Source organism: Equus caballus, chromosome 1, assembly GCF_041296265.1.
Source record: "Equus caballus isolate H_3958 breed thoroughbred chromosome 1, TB-T2T, whole genome shotgun sequence".
NCBI classification, from domain to species: domain Eukaryota; kingdom Metazoa; phylum Chordata; class Mammalia; order Perissodactyla; family Equidae; genus Equus; species Equus caballus.
The window spans coordinates 11,727,110-11,753,678 of record NC_091684.1 but is presented as its reverse complement, the minus strand read 5'-3'; the positions used below and the strand labels follow the sequence as shown (position 1 = coordinate 11,753,678).

Below are 26,569 nucleotides of genomic sequence, written 5' to 3'. Positions count from 1 at the left end.
ACGTACATACTTATGATAAAGCTTAATTTATAAATTAGGCATAGTAAGAGAGTAACAACAATAATAATAAAATAGAATAATTATAACAATATACTGTAATAAAAGTTACCATAGATCTTAGCAGCCTCAGTACACAATTTTTTTCTCTTTCCCTATTAAGTCTAGAACTTTCACCTTTTCACTTAAAGGAAGCACCTGACAGCTTCTCTTTGGTATGTGTGAATTGCTAGCATCACTACTCTTGCACTTATGGCCATTATTAAGTAAAACAAGGGTTACTTAAGCAAACACTGTGATACCACGACAGTCAATCTGATAACCTGATAACCGAGATGACTACTAAATGACTAACAGGTGGGTAGCAGTACACAGTGTGGATACGGCTGAACAAAGGGATGATTCAGCCCAGGGTGGGATGGAGCAGGGTAGTGTGAGACGTCATCACACTACTCAAAATGGCACAGAACTTAAAACTTACAAGTCGTTTATTTCTGAAATTTTCCATTTAATATTTTTGGAATGGGGTTGACTACAGGTAATTGAAACTGTGGAAAGCAAAATCACAGATGGTGGGGACTACCGTACTGTCAAAAACTTTTTCACCAGTACAAATTTACTCTAAGTACGTGACCCTATGAAATGGATCACTAAGAAAAAACTATTTGGCTACAACAAAGAAATCCATTATACATTTCTATTTAAACACAAGGTCAAATCAGTACTGATTTCAGTCCTGAGTTCCGAGTTCAGTACTACTGATGGTAATGAATGTAAATAAAAAATGTACAGTAACTGCATACAAAAGGAAATAAAAATCTGAATGGCTCACAATAAAATTTAATGTAAAAGAGTTTTAATTAAATGCTATGTTCACCTTTCTTTAAAAAAAAAACCACTTTCAGGGGCCAGCCTGGTGGCACAGCGGTTAAGTGTGCACATTCCACTTCGCGGGCCCGGGGTTCACCAGTTCGGATCTCAGGTACGGACACGGCACTGCTCGGCAAGCCATGCTGTGGCAAGCATCCCACATATAAAGTAGAGGAAGATGGGCACGGATGTTAGCTCAGGGCCAGTCTTCCTCAGCAAAAAGAGAAGGATTGGCAGCAGTTAGCTCAGGGCTAATCTTCCTCAAAAAAAAAAAAAACCACTTTTATAGTATAGATTACTAATCTACAATACGATCATCATTTAAGTAACACATTAGAGTTGTACCATAATCTAAAATAAAACCGAGAATATGCAACCTAGCACCAAGACAGAAGAATACAAAGCCTTTTTTTAAAAGCCTCAATCACACCTTGTGTCTAAACATAGAACACTGCCCTAGACCTTCTGCAGACGCTAAGTCCCAGGTGCTGATTTCTGATTTGTTATCTTCACATCTTCTGTTGTCCCACAAGCTTCACAAACTCAACCTATCCAACACAGAACTCATTTTCTGTTCCTAAGTACACAGTTTCTTCTTCCCCTTGTATTTCTTATCTCAGATAGAGTTGCCACGATCTATCCAGTCACCCAAGCCAGAAAGTTGAAAAATCACTCTGGACTCTTCCCTCTCCTCCATTTCCAACTCCCCAAATACCCTTCAAGTCAAACAGCAAATACTCATCAATTTTACCTCCAAAGTATCTGGTGTATCCTTACCATCCTCCTCCTACCATGGCTTACTTCAAGGTCCATCATAACTCAACCTGGGCTCTGCCTCAAGTATCATCACTTGTGATTAAAAACCTCCCGCACAACCCTGCCATCAAAGCAACATTCAGTACCATGCAAGATTTTGGAATGTCGAATATTACTGTGGGAATCACTCCTCTACTCTTTTCAAAACATGCAGTTGAGATAAGGACCCTCCTCCACCTAAGCTCCCGGGTGGGGCATGTGATCCAGACATGACCAGAGTTCTCCAGCCCCAGCCACAGCGAATGGTTCAGGGATAAGGATGTATCTCAAGTTGGGCCCATCAGTACCTTCCTTGGGACTTTTTACTGAAACCATCAGAAAAGAAGCATACGATATTTTCTGCTAAGATCACTAGCTACGAGAATGATATACCTTAAACTGGCAGTATTCATCTCTGCCATCATGTGCCTACCTGAGATTAAATGATTACAGAGAAAAAGTGGAGCTGGGAGACAACAAGCAGGAGACACAGCCCTGACAGTATCTGCCCAGGATCTAACAAGTCAGAACTTCTTTATTACATATGCAAATAAATCCTTTCTTTAAAAAAATCAATTCAACTTTGGTTTCTGTTGCCTATCAAGTCACAACTAATATATTTCTTAACAACAAAACTGAATTCTATAGCTCCATTGTTTAAAATCCTTCAATAATTCCCTATTACACTAAGGTTAAAATCCAAAGACCTTGCATATAGAGGCCTACAAATTCTGGCCCCTCAATTATTTCATGGCATAAAAATCAATATTTGCATTGCAAAATATCATAAGCTAAGTAAAAAGATACATGTCAAACTAGAAGAGAATACCTGCAGCTTTTATCACAAAGAGCTAATGTCCTTAACATAGAGTTTCTAAAACGAAAAGAAAAAACCCAGTACCCCTGGAAAAGCAAGCAAAAATATGACCAAATGGTTCATAGAAGAAAAAATTCAAATGGATTTTAAACATAAGAAAATATGCTCGACGTCACTTATGATTAAAAAAATGAAAATTAAAACCACGCAGAAATTTTGTTCCTACGTACATGGCAAAAATTAAAAATTCTTACAAAATCCTCTGTGACCAAGGCCATGGTGGAACAGGCATTCTCATAGTTTGCTACCTACAAAAGGGTACAATCCCTACGGTGAGGAGCCTCTCTGGAGAGGAATTTACCTTTGACCGAGTAACCTGGAAACCTATAACAAAGACACATTGACAAAAATTTTAAAAATTCTACGCACCAGGGTACTCACTGCAACACTATGCAAGAGTAAAACCTGGAAATAGCCAAATGGCCATCAATAAAGATATGACTAAAAAAATTATGATTAATTCCATGAAAAGAGTACTATGCAGCTAGAAAATGGAATGATGAGGATCTCTCCATATATTGTTATGCAGTGATCGCCAAGATATAAACAAGTCTGATATAGCACCTCTTTATACGAAAGAGGGCGAAACGTGTTCATGTACATGTACCTATACGTATATGTAGTATAAACATGCATATACAGAGATATATACACACATATATACACACACATATCATATATAGAGAAACATCACACACCCACAGATACCACACACATATTTGCTTACATTTTCAAAAAGAATCAACAGGAAGCAAAATTAATTCCAAGATAAACGACCCAGGTTCTTTTAAAAAATGCTATTAAAAACGAGGGAAATCTGTTCTAAATTAAAAGATGTTCAAGAGAATATCAATCAACTATGATGTACAGACCTTACAGGAATCCTGATTCAAACAAACCAACTTTAAAGACATATTGAAGACAACAAAACAAAATCAAACATGCACTAGGCATTAGATAACATAATTACTGTTAATTTTGCTGAGTGTGATTATACTATTATAGTTATATATTTTTTTAAAGTTTATAACTTTTAGTCTAGAGTAGATTTCCCTCTCTTGTTTTAAACGGGGTTTGTTTACTAAAGAAATGAAGTCATTTGTCTTATAGAATTGCCCAGGTGTTATTTTAATATATTCCTTTCTCTCTCATATTTTTTTGTAAACTGATTATTACATCTAGAAGCTTGTAGATTCAGGTTCAACTTTTCCAGCAAGAATATTCCATAGGTGGTGCTTTATACTTCTCACATTTACAGTCATGTGCCACGTAACAACATTTCAGTCAGTGACAGACGGCGTCTATGACGGTGGTCCCAGAAGATTAGTACCATATAGTCTAGATGTGTGGTAGGCTCTACCATCTAGGTATACTCTATGATGTCCCCACAACCATGAAATCACCTAAGGATGCATTTCTCAGAACGTATCCTCATCGTTAAGCAACACATAACTATAGTCTCGTTACCAAGAATGCCCTTCTCCCTTTTTGCCCTAACACTTCCTCATCTTTTCAGACTTGGCTCAGGTATCACCTCCTTCAGAAGAACCTTCCTAACCTCCAGTCCCACACTTAGATGCTTTCCATACTAATCCAATAGCTAACTCCAAGAGCGCTGGAACTGTTCACCCACCTGTCACCCCAGTTAGACTGTGAGTCCCCACAGCAATGAACTAAGTCTGCAGGAACAGACTCCATAGAGGCCCGAAGCCTAAGGCGGGGCTCGGAGGGTGCACTTCCTGGGAAAGTGATCTCTACTTTACCCAGTAAACATACCAGATCATGTCAGAGTGTTTTGGCCCAGGTACTCATACCTGGTAAGCAAGCAGGCACAAAACCAGAATCTCCAGGGTAGCAGGAAAGAGTACCATTCAGAAAGGAATAAGATTCCCCGAGAATATCAAAGGGAGCTTCTTGCACCTGGCAGAATCCTATCTGTAAATACTATCATCCACAGCTGCATGTCTTAACGAGAACTTATGGAAGCGCTTCTCAAATGAGAATGTGCACATGAATCGCCTGCAGACCTCGTTCAAAAGGCAGATTCTGATTCAGTAGGTCTGAGGTGGGGCCTGACATTCTGCGTTCGAGATGCTGTTGGTCAGCAGACCACACTTTAACCAGAATGGCTCCGGGAGACCTGGAAGTCACCCCTCTCTTACGGAACATGCAGCCTTAACTCCTGCCTTACTGACCATCTGTTTTAAGCAAACACATTCTGTGTCATTAAAAAAACAAAAAATCAAATCTTTAATTCTTCTGTATCTGTTGGCATCTTTCTTCCAACACATCACTGTCCCATTGTGACATCCATGCAATCTCTTGTTCATCTAAATAACTGCAGCCTGGGAAAATCAATAAATGCTTGTTAAATGATGCTCTATATAACCTCAACTTATTCTTTCTCATTTGCTTCTTGTTTAGATACGCTTGTTTATTGGTCCATCCTTCCTATTTGATTATCAATTCCTTGAAGACAGACTGTTTCCTTTGTGCTATGGCACACAGGATGGCACATAACAAGCAGACATTAGTGATGTCTGCTGACTTAGCCCCACGGCTGAACATATAAACACACTACATTCAGATTCCTGGAGAGAACACTGAATAAGAACATAACCTTTTTCTGAGGGATTTAAAATGCTCACATGTATGACTTGTTTTCACAAAAGTTCAGTAATACACACTGAAAGGATCATGAGCTCTACTTAATAGATAAGAAAACGGTATAAGAAAGTTATGTATTATGCTTCTTCATCGACAAGCTCATCAACATAGGAAAGAACGTTTAACAAAAGGTACCTCAGTCTTCCCACATTCATCAGGCGGATCCTGGTGTATGGCCATTTGATACTTGACATATAAAGAAAATGACTGGCTGAAGGACGACTTGAACTCTGGGTCCTCAAAGGAGACAGGCACTAACCTCACCTTCAGAGCAAGGAAAATACAAGCAAATGCTAGTGAAACATCTCCACCTGACGACAGGCTTCTGAAGGTGAGGCTAGAGTAAGATCTCCGCAAATCCACTTCCAAAGCTCAGAACTGGGATTTCTCACGAAATGAATAAACCCTGGAACAGGCTGACTGGCAGAGCCCGGAGTGCTAACTTTATACTAATATGAAAATTTTAAACTCATATGGGCCAGGACAATTGATTTTTATTTTGGTTTTTTCTCTATCTACCTACTGTGGTTCTCTGCATAGACTAGAGTCAATATTGTTGCTAACGGCCATTAGGCCACTACTTTTGTCCCCTCTACTTCAATTAAGTCTTATAACCTCCTCCCCTTCCAGATTTTTCTTGGGTAATTTGATCTATAAAATTACAAGCATACAAGCACTTCTATGAAAGCATTCTACTGTCTTACTTTTCTAGTTCCACTCAGTTGTGTATGGGTAATACATCAACAGAGTGATTTAGCTGTTATGAACTCTCTATACATGACTTTTAAATGGGAATAAAGCATAATAACCATGTTATGCAAAGTACGCCTACCATGAAAATATAGGTTTTTTGCTTTTTCCTCCCAAATATTTTAACTTAAAGCTTTACTTATTACTAACTTTTAGATAAATGCATCTAAACAGAGTGACTTTAAACAAAGATAATTTCTTTTTTGTGTTACTTTCCACATTGAAATTATACAGTACTGGCACTTAACACGGCACTAGGTAAAATCTGCACTTTCAGAATGTCCATTAATCCACAGTCCTATCTCTTTGCAGACATGCTGCAAACTGAATATAAATAAAAGGTACCACAAATAAACCAAGAATCCATACAATGATATTAAATGGAGGGGAAGTTCCAATTGCACAGGAAAATGACACTCGGCCTGCTGACCTGGCTCACAGTTGGTTTATCAGGTGGGTCCTTGTGAATAACCATCTGGTAACGTTTATAGACCTGGTAAGACTCCTGAAATGTGGCTTTGAACTGAGAACTTGGTGGAGATGATCTCACCACCCTCACCTTCAGAAGGAGTTAAAAAACAATATTCATTAATTCATTTAATTATTCTATGGAATATGCATTAACAGTTACTCCCACCCAAAAAGAACCAAAAGTTTCGATACAAATGTTAAAGCATAAACATATTTTAACATTAAAAATCAACCAGTTAATAAAGAAAAAAATTATTTCTCCAACATTATGAAGGCAGAGGATCCTGTCTAAATTCTAAGACTAAGCTCTATGAACAAATTATGTAAGCCTGCCTCTATCGTAAAATGCAGAATACTTCTGACACTCAAGACACAAACACAAATAAATGTTCTTTATTTTTAGTTGTATGCAACTCACCCTCAGTAAGTCAGAAGGACTAAAAATGTGAATATATTTCTTGGATACTCTTTCATGCATTACTACTAACTCTAAACTTACAACTTTTTCTATAAGTATAAAAGACAACCCTCACAAAGTGTTCCTACTTCATAGCATAGTTAAGAATGAAGACTCTAAAGTGAGATTTCCTTTACTCACATCTCAATGTCACTACCTTGGTCAAGTAAATAAATTAACCTTTCTGTGCCTTAGTTTCCTCATATGCAAAATGAAGAAGAGTTAAAGAGAGTAATTGCACACAGTAACGGCTAATATTTCTTTTAACATTAATTAGTTACTAGCCAGTTAAAATGTGTTAGCAAAATAGAACAGTAACAGGAAATCAAATGCAATATAATAAAAAGGCATAATTGGAAACTTTTCATGTATGCCATGGGAAGTGATTCTTCCATGAAGAAAGAGTGACACCCAGTGGACAACAAATCTCTATCCACCTAGATATCACTACACTAAAAAGGAAAAGCTGCCAACTGTAGAAGTGTTATGTTAGCTGTGCCCGGTGCCCTGGATACATTACTATTTATGATCAAATGATAAAAGACTCCTCATAAAATATTTTAAGTAGTGTGTTCAATTCTCTTTATAATTTAGGAAGGAGAAAGGCAACAGCAAAATCCGAGTAGCCAAGAAATTATAATAGTCAAAGTTATTAAAACTTATGTCTGATAATGTATATTTATATAGTCTCAGATTCAGACTGTGTCAAAGTCAATTTTTAAAATCAAGTCTTTCATGATAAGTGATGATCTCAGATGATATTAAGCTATAAATTCAAAGGCTGACCAGTTACTAATCAGGTATGAGTATATGATAAAATCATTATGGCTAATGTTTTAGAAAAAAATTTTATAATATCAAACTAATACTGAAAACTCTAGACCTTATCTGGAAGGTAAATTAAATTTGGAAAAATAATACTATGCCTAAATTGGTTTGGTGGAATTAATAAGAGGATTGCAGTAGTATAATTTAGTACTATTTAGTTAATTCCTAACAGCTGGCTTACATATGTAATACCATCTGCTGCCTTGATCAAGATCAGAATATTAGGATGAATAAAACAGTGATTTGCCTAGTGTGATCTATTCTCCATCTAAACCAAAACTGCCAAAAGTGAAATTTTAAATAGTATTTTTTCTCTTTCACTTTAACTAATAAATTTCAATCAAGGGATACCAAAAAATCAGAGTAACTTACATAATAACAGGCTAAAACTGGAACTGTTTTCAGAACTTTAGTAGTCAAACTGCCTATTTTTTTTAATCTCCAAAAGAGAAAAGTTTCTCTCACGTAGCATTTAATTTAGTAAATACGAACATTATCAATCCCAGTTTACTTTAATTTCCCATTATTTAAACAGCAACACATCAACTGATTAGTATAACCTCAAATGAAAATACATAAGGTACTCAACAAAAAATAAAACCAACCAACCCCCTCCAAAGTACCTCTAGCTTGTGTGATGCGTTCTCTGGTAAAGATTCAAAAATCAAATCTTCAAGGGATTTGGGCTGGTTGGATTTAGCCTTCGGTGGGCAGAAAGATGGTTCCCGTCGAGCCTGCAAACCCCCAAGTTCTCCATCTGGGTTCTGCTGCATGAGTTTTAACCTCTTCCTTTCTTTCCGGATCTCCTTTGCTTTTCGACACGGAGGCTTACTCAAATCTGCCCCTTTGCCTAAAAAGAATTTCAAAATATTAGACCAGTCACATTTGGCTCTAGAAATATTTTTTCAAAGCTCTCAAAGATTTTACAGAATAAGTCCAAAGTGTTCTGTTAGGTTAGCTTTTGGGTAGATGTTTCAGAGGTTCCTGGTTTAGAACCCCAAGTTGACCTTAAAATTCTACCTTAGAAGCAGGAACTGCCAGAGAAAGTAAGCCACCGAACTTTTCAGACAGCTCTTATTGTTGAAAATCTCTTTCTTTTTTTAAATATTCATCTACTTCTCTGCTTTTGTAAGTAGAAAGAACATAATCAAATATCTGCTGCTTCAGGACACTGCTGTCTCCAACCCGTATTTCTGAGGGACATTTCTCTGAAAGCAGTGGTGACATAGATATAAGCTTAGGAATTGAGTGTAAATGAGTATTGATCTCAGAACATACTCTGACACGTTTTTTAATAAAAAAATATGGTTGCTTAGTTGAAAGATTTGTGTCTCTCTCCATCTAACTGAGGAGCCCCATTAGTTCAGCTCTAGTTAATCAGTTTTACTTTAATTAAACAGCAAATATCAAACAGCCCTTTGAAATATAAAAATGTTAACTATTATTATAAACCACAAATTACCGTTAGTATCCTTTAATCTAGTAAGTTATCATCAAAGAATCTATCCTGAGAAAATCATGAGATAGAGGCAAATAACAAATGAAAACCTCAAAATAATCTAAATGCCCAATAAAAGAATAATTATACAATTTTTAAAACAACTAAGCGACAATAGCATACAGTCATTAAAAATGCTTTAGAAATTTTAGGGGATTTGTCATTATCCAATATTAAAAAAATAATTCCAATCATGTATAAACATACACCTCAAAAATATTTAGAAAGAAGCCTGGAAAGAAATATACCACCATGTTAACAGTCATTTTACTTGGGTTTAGAAACAGAGAATCTTCCTCTTTTTTGTAGTATTCTCTTTTCTCCAAATTTTCTAACAACGAACATAACTTTGTAATTCTTTTTAAAAAGCTATTAATGAAATAAAGAAATACGCTTTTTTTTAAGATGCTGAAACATAGTATTCACAAGTTATATAAAAGTCAGCAATAGGAAGGTTTATAACACTAGCAAGTTCAATTGTATAGAGAAGAAAATTAAGACCTAGGGTGTTAAGGGACTTGCCAGAGACCAAGAGCTTGTCAAAACAAAACATACTTGATGAGAAAATAATGAGTTCACTAATACGGAGACCATATTACTAATACTCACTAACACTTTTTCCAACTAAAAATAGTTTACCTATAAAAAAAGACTTTGAATAAGGCTAATAACTAGGTAACAGAAGACTGATTCTATAATCAGCCATTACTCTACTGCCTCAGAGAATTCATTTTCTTTGGCCAGGAAATGTGTCTTTTCTCAAATTTATTCTAGAGGCACAACAGAATATTGGTTAAGAGCACACACTCTGACGTAGGCTGCCTGAGGTCAGCTCTGTCACTTGGCTAGATGACTTTGGGCAAGTTTCCTTGTCTGTACAAGAAAGATAATAACCAGTCCTACCTACAGAGCTCCTGTAAGGAGTAAATGAGTTCATGCATGTGAAACTCATAAAACAGTATCTACATTCAACTAGGGTTATCTATTATTATCAGCTATTATATGTATCACTAATACCTAAAATAACGTTTTACCTATAGAGGTATTCCATAAATGGTAGTAAGAAAAAAAAAACTGTACTTTCTAATAGTTACTCAAATTTACATTCCCTACCAAAGTTTTAAAATTATGAATAAATTACAAAACCAGAGTGAGCAGAGAAACAACTTCTCAGTATTTTTATGAAAGACTACCTATGTCATCTTTACACCAATTAATTCATTGGACTGAGCAATCCTTTATCATGGTTGTTTTACTCTACATTTATGTACTATCACATTACCAACTGCAATGGACAGCAAATTAGGGGATTTAATCAGCTTATTTAGGGGATATAATAAATATTCAGATCAATAAATTCCTTCAGCAGAATGAAAACAGATCACCAATATAAAATCAGTACACCACACCTAGACTGCACCCTCAGAGGTTCAAGAAGTCACTCACTCAAGAAGTCTTAGGTCCAAGTGTTTTGAATAGAATTCATTTCAGTTCTAATTAAGTTCAAGGGAATATACTTTTGGGGGGATGGGGAGATTAGCCCTGAGCTAACATCTGCTGCCAATCCTCCTCTTTTTGCTGAGGAAGACTGGCCCTGAGCTAATATCCGTGCCCATCTTCCTCTACTTTCTATGTGGGACGCCTACCACAGCATGGCATTCTGAGCGGCGCCATGTCCACATCTGGGATCCGAACCGGTGAACCCTGGGCTGCCAAAGCAGAAAGTGAGAACTTAACCACTGCACCACTGGGCTTGCCCCAGGAATATACTTTTAGTATTTTTTAAAATAAAGTGGAAATACAGGTTTCCAGAGAAAATCCAAAGATTCCCACATGTTAAAAGAATAGTTTCGCACTCTTAGTGAGAGATATACTAAGGGAAAAAAAAACCAAAACAAATTGTTTAACATTTCAGTAGTCATACTGCTGGGGGTAAGGTCAGTATCATCATTCCAAAACTGCTGTGCAATGTGGGATAAAGCCAGTGGGTAACTGTGATGTTCTAATCTAATTCTACCATCCCCGATGTCCCCAAGAACCAGGTTTCTCAGTGTGGAAGAAAGAAGATACAAATGTAAAACAAATAAAAGGTAAAAATACCACAGTCTGAATTTAAATTGAAACTATCAATATGACCTCATGATCCCTTAAGTCCGTTTATTGAAAAGGCCTAGAAAACAATGACCAAGCCAGCAGCAATAATGGCCTCTAGTTTGTGGTCTCCAAATACCATTTCCCACTAAAAGGAACCAGGATTCCTTGGAGAAATGGCTGGACAAGATAATCCAGGAGCATCATGTCAGATCAGATAGCAAAGAAGTCATCAAGACTATTGCAGGGGTGGGCCCCGTGGCCGAGTGGTTAAGTTCCCACGCTCCACTCCGGCGGCCCAGGATTTCGGCAGTTTGGATTCTGGGTGCAGACACAGCACTGCTCATCAGGCCATGCTGAGGAGGTGTCCCACATGCCACAACTAGAAAGACCCACAACTAAATATGCAACTATGTACTGGGGGGATTTGGGGAGAAAAAGCAGGGGAAAAAAAAAAGATTGGCAACAGTTGTTAGCTCAGGTGCCAATCTTTAAAAAAAAAAAAAAAGACTACTACAATTGTATCAAGAGGGCTCAGAAGCCAACTTATAGAGGCTCCCACAGGAGCAAAGAACTGTAACAGCAAATGTGTTTAGATCCATGAGTTCACAACGGTATCAAACGAAAAAAGAATAAATTGGTCAGTGTTAGAAGATGTTATTTTGAAGAATGGAAAATAAAATGCAAGAATCAAGAATTTATCCTGCTTGTGCTATAAGTTCTTAAGGGAAACACAGATGAGGGGGAAGTTCTCTTTAGAGAAGTATTCCAGTCAATGAATGATAGAATATCTCATGGATCAACGGATTTAGGCATCGAGCATCCGTGGCTACTGGCACTAAAAGACACGCACCACATTTTGTGTGTCCACTGAAAGAAGACCCCACCATGCACAAAGTAACCTTACCCATCCTCAAATAAATAATTTGAACCTAAATCTGATTAAGACTTGCTCCTCTCCAAAATGCAAAAAAAAAAAAAAAAAAAGATTAATTCTGAATCTGATCAAGGCTCTAGATCAACCATCAACTTACAGGTGGGCAGAAAACACATTAAACTGCACTGCAGATGTTACTGGTCAAACAGAGAGAGCAAGACCAACAACTCAGAACCACCCATCCAGTTCCTTCAACAAAATAAACTGCAAATAAAAGTGTGAGAGTGATGAAAGGGGAACCTATAAATCTAGAGATTCTTTAAATATATCAACCAACTGCAGTACGTGGACATTATTTGGATCCTGATGCAAACAAATGTTTAAAACCTGGAAACTGGGGCTGGCCCTGTGGCCGAGTGGTTAAGTTCGTGCGCTCCGCTGCAGGCGGCCCAGTGTTTCATCGGTTCGAATCCTGGGCGCGGACATGGCACTGCTCGTCAGACCACGCTGAGGCAGCGTCCCACATGCCACAACTAGAGGAACCCACAACGGAGAATACACAACTATGTACCGGGGGGCTTTGGGGAGAAAAAGGAAAAAAATAAAATCTTTAAAACCTGGAAACTTATGGGGCCAGCCCCGTGGCCGAGTGGTTGGGTTCATGTGCTCTGCTTTGGCCACCCAGGGTTTTGCCGGTTCGGATCCTGGGCACAGACATGGCACCACTCGTCAAGCCATGCTGGGGCGGCATCCCAAATGCCACAACTGGAAGGACCCACAACTAAAAATATACAACTATGTACCGGGGGGCTTAGGGGAGAAAAAGGAAAAATAAAATCTTTAAAAAAAAAAACCTGGAAATTTAGACACCTAATATTCAGTAACATTAAGGAATTTTATTTAGATGTAATAATGATATTGTGAATATGCTTTTTAAAGTTCTTATCTTTTAGAGATGCATTCTGAAATACAGGATGATACAATGCCTGGAATTAGCTTCAGTATAACACTTGAAGTGGGGAACTAGACATGAATATAGATGAAACAAGAGTGCCCATGTGAGTCAACAATTGTTTCAAATGAAGGTAGGGTACATAGAAGTTCATTATAATATTCAGTCTCTATTTGTCTATGTTTCAAACTCTCCAAAATGAGAATTTAAAGGTTTTTTTAGATTTGATAAACTGCAAGTAATTTTTATAATAAAAAATAAAAGTAGTAAAGGAACTGATTCTATCACCCAAGAAAGTAAGAGTTGAAAGAAATTATCTAAATCATTCAAAATATTTTTTTCCTGCTTTTTTCTCCCCAAATCCCCCAAGTATATAGTTGTATACTTTAGTTGTGGGTCCTTCTAGTTGTGGCATGTGGGACACCACCTCAACGTGGGCTGATGAGCAGTGCCATGTCCGCACCCAGGATCCAAACCAGCAGAACCCTGGGCTGCTGAAGCAGAACGTGCGAACTTAACCAGTCAGCCACGGGGCCAGCCCCTCAAAATATTTTATTGGACTATTCTTATTAACTAGGACGAAATCTCAGACCAACATCAATTTAAATGCCATGAAAGCTCTATGAAAAAAACCTATTCAATAAAAATGCAAACAGAAAGTTTTCTGTGCTTTAACACATGTAACACAAACAAGAAAACAAATAGTTTTGTACTAAAAATCTCTCCTTTGGATCATTTTGTATAAATAAATCTAAGAAGAAATTCAAGAACTGAAGCATATGAACCATCCAAACTGATATCTTATGAAATAATTTTAAAAGAATCATACACACACATGCACACACACATACGTATATATAACAAATCCATTTAATGCTGAACAAATTTTTTCAACCTAATTCTTTTATAAGTGAAAATATAGGAAAAAATCTTACCTTATTAAAGGTAAAGTTAAACATCAAAATCTGTAAATTTTAAACTAAAATTTATTATGATTACAGAAAGAAATCTGATAATAAACTAAAGAATTTTACAATGTCTGTATTTTGGGACATAATACCTAAAATTTACTTTATCTCACTTAACACCAAAAATAAAAATGTTTACCACCATACATTTTCACCGACAAAAATTTGGTTCTCAAACTTCTAGGGCCCTAAGGTAGTAAGAAGAAATGGAACTATTTTAAAATGTCCGTATTTGGGGATAATAAGACTATTATTTCAGGATTTTTAAATATAACAGTTTTTAAAAAAGGTGATTTGACCATCTAAATCCAGGTAATAATAAGTTGTATAAAACAGGGACCTATTTTACAGATTTCATAAGTAATTCAGCTTTTTAGCTGATGAGAGGGCCCAGGGTTACAAGGTCTCAGGCACAAAGAAATAACTTAATATGACTTTACCACGGCATGATGACAAACTCTCACTACCTGGCTTAGGTGCTGTATGCACTTTAACTGAATGCGATGGTTCACCAGAGCCCAACTTCTCTTCTATGTCTTGTGACCGACTTAATTCATTAGATTCTTCTTTCTTTGAGCTCTTTCCTTTCTTCTTCTCTTCACTCTCTAAGCTCTCTTTGAGGTCATCACTGAGCGTTTTAAGGTCACATTGGATATCCAATTTATTTATTAACCCAAAGTCACCAGCAACAGCGTCCTCCATGGCGGGCTCCATGGGCTCATCTACAAATCAGAAGAAATCAAAGTCCATCAGCCAGGCCAACTGACACAGTGAAGATATATAAAGGTAAAAAAAGGTCCCTTTTATCCAATGTGGCAGAGACTACTGTGTGTCCACCAAATCCATTCTCCGTCTGCCAAAGTCACAGAGCTGCAGTTGAGACTTGAGACTGTGGCCCCCATGCAAGGGAATGCGCTGCCAGTCCCTTTGCAAGCTGTGACCAAGCTCCCACTAATGGAATATAACCAAACTGGTATGCCCAATTTTGCCTCTCGTCTTAAAGGAAATTTGTGACCCTGAACTTCTACCCTTTCCCCCTCCCTACTGGCTAGATCAGTAATAACCAGAGCAACCTTGGAAATCACATGTTGAAGAGAGTCCCAGAAAGACTTGGAGGGAGCAGTGCTGCAGGCCGACCTGGAGCACCCACACTGGACTGTCACATGAGGAAAGAAACAGACTTCTATCACTTTTCTAGTCATTGCATTTTGGTGTCTCTCATTTACAGCTATTTTAGCCTTTTATGCTAACAAGTACATCGCTGCTATGAATTCAGTTGCAGACATAAACAATTCAGAACACTGTACTAAGTCAAAGAACCAAAAGTAAAAGCTACATAAAAAGACAGGCAACTGTCAATTTACAAATGGACAGCATCCTCGAAGCTGATCTGAACATTAATTTCTGAAACTCAAAACATGATTCCTGGCCATGGAAAACAAATTTATATTGGGGCTGGCCCTGTGGCCAAGTGGTTAAAGTTCCACAGGCTCCACTTTGGTGGCCCGGGGTTTGTGGATTCGGATCCCAGATACAGACCTACTCCACTTATCAGCCAATGCTGTGGAGGCATCACACATAAAATGTAGAGGAAGGTTGGCACTGATGTTAGCTCAGGGCGAATCTTCCTCACACACGCCAAAAAAAACCTACAACATTTTATACTAACCAAAAAAATCTATTTAACTTTTAAGATTATGTACCAACAGGGGCTGGCCTGGTGATGTAGTGGTTAAGTTCACATGCTTTGCTTTGGTGGACCAGGGTTCACAGCATCAGATCCTGGGGGGAGGACCTACACACCACTCATCAAGCCATGCTGTGGTGGCGTCCCACATACAAAATAAAGGAAGACTGGCACAAATGTTAGCTCACGGACAATCTTCCTCAAGTAAAAAGAGGAAGATTGGCAACAGATGTCAGCTCAGGGCCAATATTCCTCACTTAAACAAAAACAAAAAAAAGACTATGTACCAACAATACTAATCAGAGCTGCACCAAAATTCTGATGTTCCCAATGCTCCAACTGCCCATGAACCTCTATGATCCTGAGCATTCCAGCCTCTTTGTTGTCCTCAGTTCTGCCAAGTCTGTGCCAAGCTGTCCTGAGTCCTGGTCGGTTAAAGACAGTGCATGAGGGCAAAGAACTTACCTGTCTTGCTGGCCACTGTATCTCCAGTGCTTAAAACAGGGACTGGGACATTACAGGCACTCAAAACATACTTAGGGAATGAAGTAACAAGCTAAGACTGGGGTGGGAGGCTCCCAGGATTTGGCGTTTCCTACGGCAGAAGTGAGGGAGAGCTCTAAAAACTGGTGGCATTCCCAATTCTTATGTGCATGTATTAGGCACTGCTTACAGGACAACTTTAAAAAGAAAAAAGTAAAAATACTGAAAAACTGAAAAAGCAAAGTATCTGTAACCAAATTAAATATGACTAATTATCTTTTAGGAAATTCACTCATAATTCAAAATTTATCAAAGAAGAAATAGAATTTCAGGCAATATAATTTACTGAAGTAAGCCTTACCAAACACAGAAAAATCTGAGCTTTACTCAGCATTAAAAGCGATTGTGCAATCTTGTGTAGGCTGCATATAAGCATCTGTTTCTCCAGAGATGATACCACTTTCTATTTACTTCATAAGGATATTATTAGGATGACATAAGATAAGAGTTGTCAAAGCACTGTGAAAACTAAAATTTCAAAAAACTCCAGGAAATCACAGCATCTTTAAAACAGTCCTCAATCTTCTTCCCAAACTAGATTTTCCCTGACATATATTCCCCATATCCTGGATTTGGGGGCCAGTGGTAACAGTAACAGGAGTGCCAAGAGCAATTGTCATCACTGTAGTAACAGGAGTATGATGCAGTAAGGACCCCTTCTCCCAGCTAACTTAAGAAATGGTTGAAAGTGAGAACCTTGGAAAGATACATCAATTTAAGGTAAATAGTTTTTAGACCCTCATCTCATCTTACCCTCACAATTTCCTCTGGAAATTTCCCCTTTAGCCAGAAATTTCAACATTTTTTTCAAAACCTTCTTGTGAGATTTTGATGGTTGAAACTGTAAAGGTCGACACCTAGAAAAGCAAAATAAATATTTAAAAAGTAAACTCAAACTTTGAAGAAATAAACTCAGTTCTGAATAGTATTTATTACAACGAGGCAAAGCTCACGTCCGGGATTTCTGGGTGAGGATGGAGCTTAATGTAGCCTCTAATCCCACCCCAAATCTCGCAAAAACTACACTTAAGGGATTAGAAAAAAAGAAAAACACGTAAACCAATTGGAAAAAGAGAATGGGAGAAATGTTAGAAGCTAGAAAGCAGATGTACAAGTGGTAATTGACTTAGCAGACCAACCAAAGAAAGCTGAATCCTAAGCCAACAGTGAGACAAGCCAAAAAGAAATCCAACTTTCTCTACATCCCCCCTAAAAGTCTTAAGGATTGGTGATATCTGATACCTCGAGAGATATGAGTGAAGGCAGGTCTAAAAACAGCAAGATCCCTTGAAAGTCTGTTTTGGAAGCAGTTGAATGTCAGATACCCTCCCCAACTCTGCAAAGATGACTCCCACACAACCCAACAGAAAAATGCAAACTTTCAGGAAAGAGGCAAAAACGAGCCTCTTTTTTTTTATTTTTCCTTTTTCTCCCCAAAACCCCCCAATACATAGTTGTATATTTTTAGTTGTGGGTCCTTCTAGTTGTAGCATGCAGGACACCACCTCAGCATGGCCTGATGAGCAAGCAGTGCCATGTCTGTCTCCAGGATCCAAACTGGCAAAATTTACCTCTCATGCACTTTTTCTCAGGAAGCTCTTAGAAGATGTGCTTCATTAAAATGAGGGAATGATCCAAGAAAGAGGGCAAAGGAGAGAGGAAAAGGGATCCAACTTGAGAGCCAAAGAAAACCCCCAAGATGACAATGAAAAGAGATCCCAGGATGACAGTGATGCATCAGGTCTAGAGGCAACCTGTCCAGATGAGAGCAGGTCAGAAGACTCCACAAGAGCTCTTCATTAAGAAGATAAAAGTGATAAGAGTATCGGAAGCATCTAAACATACCAAGAGGAAATTTACACAGCTAGGGGAACATTTCTAAATAAGGTGGGGATAGGTACTTAGAAGACTATGCAAACAAAAGACAATTATGAACTCCAAGGAAAGCAAAAACTTGTGCAGAAAAGAAAAAGTAATCACAGCTTTACAATATGACTCAGTTGTGAAGCACAGTTAGATGGTCATAATCATGCGGTTATATGTATCCAAAATAACAATACTAAGTTGTAAAGTTAAGAATGAGGACAAAAAGGAACTTGAATGTGATGGGGGAACTGGGGAGAAATAAAGCTAAATCTTTATCTTTCAAAGAAAGAAGCTGAGATAATGGAGAAAACAAACAAACAAAAAGGATTATAATAATATAAGCACGTTACTTAAAGATAGGGAGATGAAAAAGCAAAAGAATCAGTTAAAAGATTTGAAAGCGACTGCACCGGGTAAGAGGAAATGGGATGGGGGTTCGGGAGACTGCTATCTTGCAAAATAAGCTTTACACAACTCTTTGGTTCTTTAAATTATTAGCATAAATAATTCTATATAAAAATTAAAACTAAAAAAAAAAAATCATAGCCAGCGAAGTTCATCCTCATTTACACTCATGTACTGGGCGGCCCCTAACGTCTGCCTAACAAGAAGCTAAACTGTAGGCTATACTGGCCCTGCCTTTACATTAGGTCTCATTATAACTACCACAATAAACAAAGTGAAATAACCAAAAGAGTATATATATGCAAAATGACTCCCTAAGACCAATATATATAATGAAGTTGTGGAAAGAATAACAACTCAGGAAACATTTGATTCCATGCAAAATTACAAAATGCAAAAAAACCACATTTTATAATTACTTTGATTTGCAGTATTAACTGAATCCCTTTTCTTCAAAGCAATATACCTGGAACAATGCTTTGCATGTAACAGGCAACCAATAAATTATAGATACTTTAACTTTTCCTTTAACGCACTCAAATAGGTCTTTCCTGATCAGAGATTCTCAGGGTTCAGGCCAATCAACTTCAGACTTATCTGAACAGAATCCTGACCATAATCCAATAATAAATTACCATCTGAAGGAAAATGACTTGTGCCTTTGAAGATGTCACCACTTCATAACCACTAAAGCTGAAAGAGGACAGCACAGCTGCTCTCTCATTTTACTCTTTGTATAATTAATAAGATGGTGTCACCAAACCAGACACCCATCTTTTCTCCTTACTGTCCCAGTCCTACGACCAGTTACATAAGAGACTCTTAACCAGGAATCAGTGCAACTTTGGGAGTCTGTGATTATTCTAAAATTAACACGTAAAATGTTACATATTTTTGTCTATATGCCCCCTCCCTTGTTGTGTTGTTTTGTTGCAGAGAGGATCTATAACTTTCATCAAATTCTCAAAAGAGTCTACAACCCAAAAACAAGTTAAGATCAACTAAAGGAGACAGCTGTGTGGACCAGCCAAAAAGCGATGTTTCCTTTTTTATCTAGAGTATATATATACATTGAAACTGTAGACAAATGCTTCACAATGTTAATTTCCTTATTTTCTACCAGAAGAAGGGGAGGGGGGGAAGAGAACAATGAGGAGGAAGAGGAGGACAACAATGAGAAGGAAGAGGACAAGGGGGAAGGGGAGGAGAACCTTTATAATCAAAGAAGGAGGGAAAGTCCTTTCATGTTAGGGCGGGGTGAGCCGGGCACAAGGGAAACCCAAAAGATCACGAAAAATTAAGCAAACACTTTGTAGGAAAATAGACTTTTTAGCGTGTTTTTCCAATGAAGAAAACTGGACACAATACACATAGCCAGTTAAGTGTCAGCCCTCCTCCTCCCCATACAGGATCCTACAGCATTGTCTGAATGTAAGCACTGTGCCAAGTAACACACCAGAATGGGGAAAGCCCCAAGCTAAAACTTATAAAAATTTGATATCTAAAAGTAATTTGAGTATTTTCCAATATTTTCTGAACATTTCATGGTATCATTGACTAGACTGCTAAGTAAAAAGGGCATTTTTTCATATCACTATTTATATCCAAACCAATTAAACATTATTAAAAGCTACCGGTCAACAAACGAATTAGCATCAGTATGTAGAAAGACATAACTCATTTGCTCTTCCCTATAAAACATGTTGACCTAGAACAAAAATTAGCATTTAAGAAAAGCAAGTTTCTACTAAAACATTAATACTAAATACTAAATACTCTTTCTAAAATACTAAAACTCTTTCTAGAAATCAAAATTCTTACCGTATTGTGTACTGAGGACAACATGTTTGGTTCATGACAGGTTTGTACACATATTTCCCGCTTCTAAAATTATAAAATAGTTTTGTTAATTTCTTACACATTTTTCACATGTGCCAAAGTAGATTAGTACAAGAGCACAAAATTAATTACAGTAAAATCTAATCAATTGTGTAATAATGCGTTCAGGTTTAGCTACTCTTCGTAAACTAAGTAATCTTGAAATGGGGGTGTACCAAGGACCAGCGCCCAGCTTTCTCTCCTAAACCTTTACATATGTACCCCAAGGTGAATCATCTCAATTACCCTCGCATCAGGATCTGCAATCCCTCAACCTACCACCAATCCTCAATACCACAAAGACCATCAGAAAAAAATGCCCCGATGCTGTGGGACTAACGTATGCTGCTGCCTAGACATTCACACTTGGGAGTTCCACTTGCACCAGCACAAAGTACCCCAAAACTAACCTGATCCTTTCCATGCTTTCTGGATCTCAGTTAATGGCAGAACATGATATTATGGGATGAATTTTGTTCCCCCAAAATTCATATGTTGAAGCCCTAATCCCCAGTACTTCAAGATGTGACATTTGGAAATAAGCCCTTTAAAGAGGTGATTAAGTTAAAACGAAGCTGTTGAGCCCTAATCAAATCTGACCAGTGTCTTTATAAGAAAAGGAAATGATACACACAATGAGACACTGGGCACTAGGGATGTGCACACAAAGGGGAAGGACCACGTGAGGACAAAGTGAGAAGGCAGCTGCGTGCAAGCCAAGGAGAGAGGCCTCAGAAGAAGCCAAAGCTGCCGACACCTTGATTTTGGATTTCCAGCCTCAGACAGTAAGAAAACACATTTCTGTTGTTTAAACCACCCAATCTATAGCATTTTATGGCACCCAAGCAAACATACACGAGTTCAGTTCCCAAGCCAGAAACCTGGAAGTCCTCTCAAACTCCTCTCTCTAATGCACCTCCATATCCTGTCAGCAAGCTTTCTACTTCTAAAATGTATCTTCAATCTGTCCCCTCCTGTCTATCGCCTAACCTACCACCACTGCTACTGCCTATGACAGTAGTCCTCACCACCTCACGTTTGGACACTGCAATAATCTCCGGAACTAGGCTCCTGCCTCCAGGATCACCCCCTCAAATACCTCTCTGCTGCCTGAATGATTATTTCCAAAACACAAATTCCATCACATTTCTCTCTAACATAGAAGCCTTTAACAGCTCGCCTCTGCCTTTAAAAAACAGAAGTCCCTATCATGGCATACGAAGTCCTTCAACATCTCACCTCTATCTACCTCTCAGGCCTCATTATTAAGTTTAAGGAAAGTTATGAAGATTCATTTGTTATGCTCAATCCCATGTCTTTCGGGGAGTATTGGCACAGGGTACTCAACAATGCTTATATTTACGTAAGGAATTTAACCCAATAGTTACTTTTAAATCATCTACATAAAAATAACTACCAAAAAAACTTAGCCATCAAAGGCTATGTATGAACCTTAATGGAATCCTGATTCAAATAAACCAACTATAAAAATAACAAGACGACAAAGACTTTTTTTTGAGAAAAACAGAAAACCTAATCAAAGCTAGGTAACAGGTGACATCAAAAAATTATTATTGATTTTGTAAAGTATGATGATGGTATTACGGATATGCTAAAAAGGAAAAAAGAATCCTTCTCTCTTAGAAACATATACTTATTACAGGTATACTGACATGATATCTGAAATTTGCTTTAAATTATTTTGGGGGGGAGAAAAGGAGTATCTTAGTCTGTTCATGTGCTATAACAAAAGGCAATAGACTAAGGGGCTTATAAACAACAGAAACTTATTCCTCTTCGTTCTGGAGGCTGGAGAGTCCAAGATCAAGGCGCTGGCAGATTTGGTGTTGGGTGAAGACAAGGTTCCTGGTTCATCTCTTCCTTGTATTCTCACATGCAAAAGGGCCAAGGGAGCTCCCTATGGTCTCTTTTATAAGGGCACTAATCCCATTCACCAAGGCTCCATCTTCATAACTAAATCATCTCCTAAAGACCCCCCTTCCAAATACCATCATACTGGGAATTAGGATTTAACATACGAACTTTGGGGGGACACAACATTCAACCCATCACAAGGAGCAAGGAGAACTGATGAAACAAGACTGGCGAAATGTTAACAACTGTTAAAGCTTAGTAATAGGTACATGAGGTTTATTATAATGTACTCTCTACATTTGTGCATATTTGAAGTTTTCCTAGTAAATATCTTGAAAAGGAGAGAGCGCAAAATCACTATACAAAAGAATATAATAAAAAATTTCTTAAACCCCTTTCCAACAACAGGAAAACATTTTAAAGGCAAATAATATTTTTCCATTATAAGAAGCACCTGAGTAATAAGAAAAGTGCTTTTGTATCAGAGCTTTACCTTCGCCATCCTCGGTCGATAAGATCCTGATAATCCTGTACTGTCATGGAATGTGCCCACATGCCTGAAAAAATAACTGCCATGTTAACTATAGCAGGTTTAACTTTTCACTTTTTTTTAACGCAAAGCATTATTTTTTAAATGTGAATATTGAGGCAAAAAAAAATTTAATTCACATTGGAGAAACGAAAGTTTGCACATACTTCACACTTGTTAGTTTCACATAATACACAACACAAATGAAGAGAGAGATATTTATCTTAGTTCAAAAAAACCAAACACATCAAAGTGATTACATTTAATTCAGGATTAGTCCATAGTCTCTATGACATCATAAATTTAGGTCCTCGCTGCAATTGGATTACATTGCATCTTTAAACCATAATATCTCCAATAATTTAATAAGTTAGTCTCTTCAACAGAATTAGGAAGCACATGTTTTCCTGTGCATATAAATTCTCCTGATTTTAATACATGTTTACAGCATAGTCTTGAACAGTGAAAATAGGACAAAAGTATACAGCAATATTCTTTTTCAGTTTTAAAAGTTACCCATAAAAACTGAAAGTTACCCAAATACTCAGGAACAGACAAGTGATTACAGGGACTATCATTTATCAATATGATGGAATAATTATGCAACCATGAAAAAAATGAAGCCTATGGGAAAACATTAAAAGGTATATTTGAGTTAATGTTAAAAGAAAAATGATTTCTTCCTCTGATAAACAGTAAACTGCAGCAGAGGTATGTAAAGATAGAGGTGGGCTTGGCAGAGCAGGATGTAGTGAGAAAAGCACAAACACTAGAGTATAATAGAAAAGTCCAGAAGCCTGGTGGGGGCCATTAACACCAAGTTTCTCAATGACACTCAATTTCATCATCGGTACAATAGGCATAATAAAACCTACACACCCAATAGGTGGGTGCCCTACAGCAAAGATTATTATTAGAATTAAAGATGATAGAAATTCAGTTCTCTCTTTAGATGAAAAGGTTGAAAACAGGTTTCTTTTACACGACTTTAGACAAAAGATATCTATATTAATCAATTTTCTCTTACTAAAATTACCGGAAAAAATAATTACAGATCTACGCAAATATTAATTTTAGAAATGTTTAATATAATTTATTACTTACTTACATATTAGCATTTTTCACAATGCTAAAATTCCAAAAATAGGAGAGGAATATCTACCACCCTAAGGCAACCAATGTCACCATCTGGTGTGTTTCACCAGGCTTTTTTTTCCCTCCCAGACCTGTAATCATGTCACAAATGTCAATTGCATCCTCTTTATTTTCTCCCTTTAACTCTACCCTCTAAACATTTCTCCGCTTACCTCGTCTTTGTAATCCTCACTCCTAATGTAATTGCATATTACATTCTACTCCCTCTTAGCCACAAAAACACCTAATAAACACTTTTAATTAACGAGTAAATGGACACACCATAATCGTCCAAATCATTCCCCTACTGCAGGGCATGTGAAATTTTTTTTTAAATGGAAACTACCTAAATTTATATCTTCAATGGATATCCCATTTTCCACAATGCTGCCTTATTCTTTAAAAGAAGAAATTCTACATTTGCCAATGAATGACAGCAGAAAATAAACACAGTTTTGTTTAAAGCAACAAATCTTCCGAAAGAACCCTGAATCATGATGCGGGGGCAGGAGGGGTTGTAGGCTGGCTTTGTTGTCGTCGTCATCGAGGTGGGTGGAGGAATGACAGGGCATATAAGCACCTGGTAAAATTCTCAAACACATCAATACAAACAGGCTCCCTCGCCAGCAGCGACTATGGTCACCAGGCTCTTGTATACTCTTTCAGAGACGTTTTATCCAAGGATGCCCATGCCCACGTGCACACCTACCTTTTCCTACATAAATAACACCACCCGACACTCAGTCCTACATCCCTCGTTCCGTACTTCTTATCGGGGATGCTCCTACAACACCATCAGCACTTATAGATCAACCCCAGCCGCGAAGGACCACACTACAGTGCTCCCCGGCTCGGCATGCCATCATCTATTTATCGTCTCCCATTGATGATGGACACCTGCTTCCACACCTTTAGCGACTGCAGGACCCTCACTACACCTGTGTGAGGAATAAGCGCCTAGAAGCTTCCCTGCTGAATCAGAGGTGAGGTCCGCTTTGAGTCTGTCAGTCACCGCCCCTGCGGGGGAGCCCCGTTCCGCACTCTCTCCGCGAGACAGGGGCCGGGCAGGGGCTCCAGCCGCCGCGGTCCCTCGAGCCGGTCGGCCCGGGCCGGGCGCCGCGACCCCCAAGGCAGCCGGCCCTGCGCGGAGCCCCCGAGGCCGCGGCGCCCTCCCCGCCCGCCGGCCCGGCCCGGCCCGCTCACCATTGGAGCGACTGCCCGACTCGTTCTTGCAGTAGCCGCACCGGTAGAAGTCCTCGCCCTCGAAATACTCCACGATGCTAGGCGAGAGAGCGGCCCAGCAAGCCATGGCCCCGGCCCTAAAAACAACGCGGCCCAGCCCGAGACCACCACCGCCGCTGCCGCCGCCGCCACCCCACAATGCCCCGCGCCGCCCGGGCGCCCTGAGGCGCGCGCGAAGCCGCTCGGCGCCCGCCAGCCGGGCCTCGCCGCGAGTCCCCGGCGCCGACGCCGCCCGCGCCATCTTGACCGAGGGCAGCCTTCCGCTATTTCCGCTCCTTCTCCAAGAGGGACCACCATGTTCGGTGAGGGGGAGGCGCCGAGACTGAGCGTGAAGGGAAACGGTCGGGGAAGAAACGAGTGGGAAAGGGAAGCGGGAGCAGGGGAGCAGGGCTTGGGGGCTTCCCGCGAGTGGCTGGCCCGGCCGTGCCGGGCGGGCGGACTGGCTGGGGGTGGACGCGGGCGGCGGCGGCGGCCCCGTCGACCGGGACACTCACCGCAGGACGCCTTGCCCTCCTCGCAGTCGCAGTAGCCGCAGTGGTAGCCGGCCTTGAGCCCCTTGTACTCCACCACCGAGCCCATGGCCGCCGCCGGGTCCGCGCGGGCCGGCCACGCCTCTCGGCGCCCGGGGGCCGACCTCGGCGGAGCGCGGGGCCCATGGATGGGAGGAGTGGAGAGCGAGGCCGCAGCCCCCAGCCCCTGCTCGGGCCCCGGGCCGGGGCCGCGTTGGGGTCGGGGACTTCCCAGAACGTTAGCATGGATGGTAATGGTGCCCCCGGGCCCCGAGTTAGGGCCAGCTCTTCCCTCAACTGCATGTTGTCAGCCCCATTTTACAGACAAGGAAACTGAGGCACGGAGGTTGTGATCACTCACTCATTTCTGCAGGTCTCAGTTTAAAAGTTACCATCTCAGGCCGCCCCTGACCCCCTTGTGGGTAGCCAGCTCAGGTTTCTTCCAAACCAGCAAGCGCTCACTTAAGTGCCCAGAGGTTCAAGTGCACGTGCAGGTCCTCTGTGCATGGCTGGCATTGGCGAATTGAAGACCATTTAACGCTTTTGAACGAAACAACTGTCAGAGCCAGTTGCTGCCTCGTGCCACTGTGAACCCGGTGCCGTCATATCTTATAACGTTTAAAGAGAAGCTCTTGTTTTTTAAAGTATCATTTTTAAACGTTACTTTGAAAGAATTTTTTTAATGTACAGTCCAAACAAAACATTTATATAGGCTGAATTCAGCCCATGAGCCTCCAGTTTGTGAGCACTAATTTTAAGAGGATTTCTTAGAGAGTAATAGTCTGAGGCAAAGTACAAAAATG

At 39.3% G+C, this 26,569-nt stretch overlaps 1 protein-coding gene across 21 annotated transcripts in view; it reads right to left on the bottom strand.

Annotated features, from left to right (window-relative positions):
* ATE1 (arginyltransferase 1) overlaps positions 1-26,345 on the bottom strand; it is a 163,795-nt gene extending 137,450 nt beyond the window's left edge. For 3 of the 21 annotated variants that reach the window (XR_011435266.1, XM_023638149.2, XM_023638154.2), the window contains exons 1-8: positions 25,219-25,432; positions 22,846-22,909; positions 20,421-20,483; positions 17,082-17,185; positions 14,566-14,820; positions 8,336-8,562; positions 6,387-6,515; positions 5,342-5,470 (exon numbers count right to left, since the gene is read on the bottom strand). Coding sequence is in view for 15 of the 21 variants with exons in the window: in XM_023638149.2 (XP_023493917.2) it covers positions 5,342-5,470; positions 6,387-6,515; positions 8,336-8,562; positions 14,566-14,820; positions 17,082-17,185; positions 20,421-20,483; positions 22,846-22,909; positions 25,219-25,324 (1,077 nt within the window). In the remaining 6 variants the exon portion in view is untranslated. Of the gene's footprint in view, positions 1-5,341; positions 5,471-6,386; positions 6,516-8,335; positions 8,563-14,565; positions 14,821-17,081; positions 17,186-20,420; positions 20,484-22,845; positions 22,910-24,724; positions 25,131-25,218; positions 25,557-25,751; positions 25,990-26,127 lie in introns of those variants that run through there. The other 18 variants (XR_011436110.1, XM_070259149.1, XR_011435588.1 and 15 more) reach the window with 16 other exon arrangements.
* Between the last annotated feature and the right edge of the window lie 224 nt (positions 26,346-26,569).